This window comes from Arachis duranensis, chromosome 3, assembly GCF_000817695.3.
Source record: "Arachis duranensis cultivar V14167 chromosome 3, aradu.V14167.gnm2.J7QH, whole genome shotgun sequence".
Taxonomy (NCBI): Eukaryota; Viridiplantae; Streptophyta; class Magnoliopsida; order Fabales; family Fabaceae; genus Arachis; species Arachis duranensis.
The window spans coordinates 12313042-12319887 of NC_029774.3; the positions used below are offsets into that span (position 1 = coordinate 12313042).

The window sequence follows — 6846 nt, forward strand, 5'->3', positions numbered from 1 at the left end:
TTTCTCCCGTACTCCAGACAAAAGCTAAATTCAAGTGCTAGTGCCATTTTTTTTTTAATTTTCATTTTGATTAATCACGAGGTTGTTAGTTAACTACTCTCTCTTCTCGTCTTCTTTCTTCTTTCTTCTTTCCTTTCTTAAAAAAATTGATTACAAACTTGATTTTTTTTTTTTGCACTTTTTATTTTTATACCGGACTGACGGTGATATTTTTTTAAATTATAAACTGTTAGAATGTTAACTTTAAATATGATATATTAGACTGCGTTTGTTTTTGAGAACAGGACAGAATAAGACACTGAGAATAGGACAAGATAAGACATTGATGAATAGAGACACAAAATTTTGTGTTCTTATATTCTGATTGGTGATAAACTAGAACAAATTATGAAAATCCAATTTATTCTCATTTTTTTCATTCAAAAAATTTGAGATGAAAAATATAATAAAAAATATAATTATGAAAAATCAATAAGAATAATAAAAGAAAAAAATAAGTTGTGTCCATTGTTAGTGTCTTCATGTCCTTCCTGTCAGAATGAACACAAAATAATATATTAAAGTTAATACTAAATTCACATCCAAAATTGCTAAAAGTAAACCTTTTATTTTTCACTTATATACAATTTTTTCAGAAAAAAGAAGCATGTCCATGACAATTCTGAGTGTATATTATTATCAATCTAAAATGAAATAAAAATGTGAGGTAGCTTGTGTGCAGAACACAAACTTTTGCAACTCCATCTTGATCTTGATATGTTCATTAATTAATGTGTAAAATTATGAGAAGTTAAAGTAGTTGAGATCAAATACTATTTATTATATATGTATGTATTTGAATGGCTCAATAATTTTTATATGGAAATTAGATTAGTGTTTTGCTTAGTAATGGAGGAGTAGTGTGATTTACCCGATGGTGGACCTATCTTTAACACGCAGGGGCGTGGTGGCTGCGTGGAGTGGCAGGTGAGATGACGTGGCGCCGGATGAGTGAGACACGGTGGCAAAACGCAGAGGCGTGGTACCTCATCACGTGGGGGCGTGATGATGATGTGGCGGAGCAAGAACTAGCCACGCTGGCATCACGTGGGGGCGTGATGATGATGTGGCGCACCAGGATTTGGCCACGCAAGCACGTGGGGGCGTGGTGGGGTGCATCACGTGGGGGCGTGATGACGTGGCACGTGGGGGCGTGATGACACGTGGCAGTACGTGATTCGCCTGAGGCAATCAAAACGTGGGGGCGTAGTGAATGCTACCCTCTATATAAGGCAGTGCACAGCTTCATTTTCATTCTGAGGAAGTGTGTGAGTGTTCTTTGAGTGTGTTTTTGGTGTAATGGAGGGTACTACAAACTTGGTAGTGTATCGCGACGGTGAGATAATACGTAATACTCATGAGGGAGTGAGGTTTGTGAGCCAGAATCCGTTTTCGTTTGTGGTTCCATGCACCATGACGTTTATGGAACTTCAGAATGGTCTCTGCCAAAGCATGGAGAACGGAACGTTAATGAGAGTGAGCAGAATTCTGTACCAAAATCCGGTTGTAGTTTTTGGTGGTCTAATACAGTTTGATACCATGCCAATTACTGACGAAGTGACTATGCATAATATGTTTCAAATTCACCGGCAGACGCAGATGCGACAGCCACATATTGAGCTGTATGTTGAGTTTGAAACCGTAGAGGCGGAAGGGATTCAAAATGAATTAGAGGTGGAGGATGATAGAGCAGCAGTGTACGAGGGAATGAATAGTGACAGCGAAGAGGACTTCGAAGCTACTTATGAAGCCGGCGACGAAGACGAGGATGGTGATGTGGGAGTTGAGAAAGCAGCTCATAATGTAGTGGTTCACCCATCGATTAGTCAACCGATGAACGTGCCACCTTTTATGCGTGAGTTGGATCTCGACGCCATGCATGCACCGGAGTTTCCGGAATATTCAAACATAGGTACGTGATGACCAAATAATATGTTATCTTTAATATATACTTTGGATTGATTAGTAAACGATGATGGGCACTTTCTGTAGGCGTTCCTGATCCCGAGGACGGAGAGTTCCGGATTGGAGTGGAATACAGTTCTAGAAAGTCGGTCGTGGCAGCAATTAGAAGTTACACTATCGCTAGAGGAGTTGACTACGAAGTGTATGAGTCTGAGCCACAAACGTTCTATGCAAAGTGCAAGATGTACGGGCGTGGGTGCGACTGGCTTATCCGAGCCAGCTTGATACGGAAAAAAGGTTGTTGGGAGATACGCAGATACAACGGTAGGCACACGTGCACAACTGGAGTGATTTCACAGGATCATTCCAAGTTGGACTCGGACACAGTTGCTGAGGCTATAAGGCCATTGGTCGAGACTGACCCGTCCATAAAGGTGAAAACTATAATAGCCGAAGTCCAGTCAAGGTTCAACTATACCATCAGTTACCGAAAGGCTTGGTTGGCAAAACAGAAGTCCATAGCGAATGTTTTCGGTGATTGGGAGGAGAGTTACCAAGCCTTGCCGTGGTGGCTCTCGGTTATGGTTCAGAAGATTCCTGGGTCAGTTGTGCAGATAGAAACACGCCCACTCTACAATGGGAATGAAGAGGCTCAAGGGGTAAAAATACTTCATCGCGTATTTTGGAGTTTCAATCCATGCGTTAGGGCATTCAGGCATTGCAAACCCCTAGTACAGGTTGACGGAACACACCTATATGGAAAGTACAAAGGTACACTTCTGGTAGCTGTTGCACAAGATGGGAACCAGAACATTGTGCCTATTGCTTTTGCTTTAGTGGAGGGGGAGACAGCTGATGCGTGGCACTTCTTTCTAAGGAATCTGCGAATGCATGTTGTTAGAAAAGATGGTGTGGGTATGATCTCGGACCGGCATGAGTCAATTCGGGCAGCGGTAAATCGTTCCGGAAGTGACTGGCAACCTCCAAGAGCATGGTGGATGTTTTGTATAAGGCACATCGGCAGCAACTTCCTACGCGCATTCAAAGTCCCTCACTTGCAGAAGCTTGTGGTCAATATTGGGTATTCAAGAACGGTGGAGGAGTATAACATCAACTATAAGAGGTTGGAAGAGCGAGGTGAGGCATATGCCAGGTGGTGCGATGCCATTGGGCTTAGACATTGGGTATTGGCATTCGACGAGGGACATCGTTGGGGCCATATGACGACGAACCTTGTCGAGTGCATTAACTCAGTGTTGAAGGGTGCCCGTAATCTACCTGTGTTGGCACTAGTTCGAGCAACATATTATCGGTTAAATGAACTTTTTGTGCGGAAGAGTGCTGAGTCTTACGAACGCAAACGTGCGGGACATACTTACTCCGTATTCGCACAGCAGCGGATAGAGGCAAGTATGCAACAGGCTGGGAATATAGTCGTGCACCGTTTTGACAGACGGAATGAAGTATTTGAGGTGCGCGAAATGACTAGTGGAAAGGTGTTAGTCGTTGATCTTGCACGACGTACGTGTGACTGTGGGCACTTTCAGGTAGAACGAATACCATGTCGTCATGTTATTGCTTGCTGTGCTAACCAGCGAATCGATTGGCACGTGTATGTGCATGACGTGTACAAGATGTCAGAAGTTCGTAAGGTATATAAATTTGAGTTCTCACCGTTAGGTGATGCGGAGACATGGCCTCCGTATGAGGGACCCACATTGGTCGCTAATCCCGCCTTGAGGCGAACGTCAAAAGGTCGACCAAAATTGACCAGATACTTGAACGAAATGGACTCACGCGACATGCGTGGTCCTCGGATATGCCGTCTCTGTGGTGCCCAGGGACATAGTCGGAGTCGATGTCCTCAGCGTGCCGGATCGAGTGGTGGGGGGGAATGACTTTTATTTTCATTGTATTTGTATTTTTGAATTTGCATTTTTATAATAAATTTTCTTTCTTGTCTAAGTCGTGTTTGAATTTTTAAATTTGATATTATCCGTTGATGGTTAAGAACATGATAAACACAGAACATTACAATACATTGAAACATAGTATGAAATAACATTTACTGCCTTACTGAAAGAAACATACATATTTTAACTACAGATAACATCGACCAACATACAGAACATTAAAATACATTGAAACATAGTATGAAATAACATCGACCAACATACATATTCTAACTACCCAAAGATACATATTCTAACTACAAATAACATCGACCAACATACAGAACATTAAAATACAGTGAAACATACTATCAAATCTTAAAAACCCAACCCGATGCTCACTTCTTACGACCCATCCAGTGCAATGCCTTATCCATCATGCTCAGACCTGGCTTTGACGGAGTATACCTATCAGGTGGATGTCGCTCCGTCCGAAGGTCATATGGGTGACCTGCAACTGGGTCACCCATACCTGTCTCTACACGAGGTGCCGACCCACCCGCCCCTGCTGGATCTGCTGACCCACCCGCCTCTCCTGGATGTGCCGATCCACCTGCCTCTGCTGGAGCAGATGCACCGGGGTTGTACTCGTCAACAAGTGTGTATGTCCGCCGAAGGAATCCACTATCACACGATGCACCTTCCGACGTGTGGTCGGAAGCAGGATGCTCCAAACCATGGCTCATACCAACTGGTGCCCCACGTGGATCAGCTGTACCCGACGGTGAATGCAGAGCACTAAAATCTGACCAACCACCCAAACTAGCATTGGCCCAATTCTGTAGTTGTTGATCTCCGTGACCGCCGATGGAAAAGTCGAACCAATCATCAGTACCGGCTGGAATCGTCAGTACCGGCTGAGAGTGATGAGAGTGGTGGCTGTGCTGAGAGTGATGAGAGTGGTGGCTGGACGCACTCTGGTCCTGTGGCTGAGGTGGCTGTGGTACATAATAAGGAACCGGCTCAAACACTGCATGCTGCGGTGGCTGAGGAACATACGCCGACAATAGTCCCATGTCGGAAGGGGGTGTAGATCCCGCATACAAGTGTTTCGCCTGTTGCCCCACTCCGCTATCCAATCCCCAAGCAAAACTGTCCAGTCATAAAGCTGCACTCCGCGAAGAGCCATGCAATGCTGCTCTAGTGGAATGTCCCTAGGTGCTCGCGGTGGGGGCTGTAAGAACCCAAACTGACGCATCACTCGATCCGCAGGGTGCCACTCGATACACTCAAACGACAACAACGGAGCAACGATATCACACACATCAAGATGTCTGTGTAACTCGACGGGAATGTTCATTCCCTGGTACGGCCGCCACTCAAACTGCCACAGATAATTCGAATGTCAGAACTATAACATTAATCTTTGGATCTAGCATTCATTAAAACCATAAATAGTTACCTCCTGCATGTAGTCTATATCAACCCTAAATGTCACAACAGTCTTCTCCAACCACGCTGTACTCCGCTCCGCATGACTCCACCTGAAACATGATACAATGAAAAAATCTATGTCAGTAACCGCAACTGAAACATGCATAATGAATATATTGTCCGACAAGAACCATAAATATTTACCTCATGGCAACTGGTATCTCAGCAGGTGGAAGGATATGCCTCGGTACGGGTGAAATACACGGCATTCGCTCCCATGCCCAAACAAACAACAGGTTAAGAGGACCATCCATCTCCTTCGTATCATATCGTGATGCACGGCATAGTGCTCGGTAAAGATGAGCCAGACATGCTGAACCCCAACTATAAGTATGGATCCGCTCGAAATCGCGAAGCAATGGTAGATACTTCGCATGGGCATATGCGGTCGACTTATCTGTGAATAGAGTCGACCCTAACAGACAGAAAATCTGACATCTCACGTATCTCCTTATGGACTCTTCAGTGTCCAACGGCTCCGCATCTCTGACACTTCGAACCCAACCGAGCTTTATATAGGATTTTGAATTACGACTGAGAACCGGTTGACGACCGAATATTTCCATGCTGTGACTCTGAACGAAATCACTACTACTGTCAGTCCATCCACTCACGGGCTCTCCATCAATTGGTAAGCCAAATATATGTGCGACATCCTCCAATGTCACCGTAACCTCACCCACCGGCAACACAAAAGTGTGAGTCTCCGGCCTCCACCTTTCAACCAGAGCAGCTAACAACGGGTGAGATCCTCTTATCATCCCAATCCTAGATACGTGGTAGAATCCGGTGACACGTAAGTAGTTTTCAACCCTCGGGTTCCAACTCTGTGGCGGATCCAATTTACGCACCAACAAATTTCTGTTCGGCTGCATCAATAAAATTATATTTGTTATATTACCTATAAATATGCATGTATTATTAATAAACAAATATTAATAATAATATTTACATATTTATTTACTTCATTACAAACAAGCTATATATTTTTTTTTCTGATATTTATTTATTTATTACTTTAACAATGTATTAAACTTTTGAATTTGGTCAACATTTATATTATTTATTTATTTTACTATATATGGTATTATTTTTATATTTTTGCCGTAAAAAATTTTTTTTTTTAAAAAAATTTTAACTTTGTCGTATTATAAAAAAATATTGTATAACAATTAACTAATTATACACAAAAAAAGATTATATTTAAAATTAAATTAAATAACAGCAAATTAATTTTTTTTTATTTTTATAACAATTTTTATAACAGCGGAATAATTTAAAATTAGCAAAAACAAACTAAATAAATAACATAAAAAACAGAAATAAAAATAAAAATACACAACCCTTCCGAGCTTATAATTTAGCAACTTACATAGATTGGATGATCCAAATAATTTACAATATGTTCCTCTGGAGCTTTATAATCACGAACCATTCTTTAAAATAAAAATAAAATAATATTTTTTTTTCTTCCCTTTTCCCTTTTTTTCCAGCTGGGAACGGTGAGCAACAACAA

The 6846-nt window shown here is 42.1% G+C and overlaps 1 protein-coding gene across 1 annotated transcript; it reads left to right on the top strand.

Annotated features, from left to right (window-relative positions):
- The first annotated feature begins 1338 nt into the window (after positions 1–1338).
- On the top strand, positions 1339–3842 carry LOC107477676 (uncharacterized). Its single transcript, XM_016097733.3, has 2 exons — positions 1339–1951; positions 2032–3842. Exons 1-2 carry the CDS (start codon positions 1339–1341, stop codon positions 3840–3842), a joined length of 2424 nt encoding a protein of 807 aa, XP_015953219.1.
- Positions 3843–6846: the final 3004 nt, after the last annotated feature.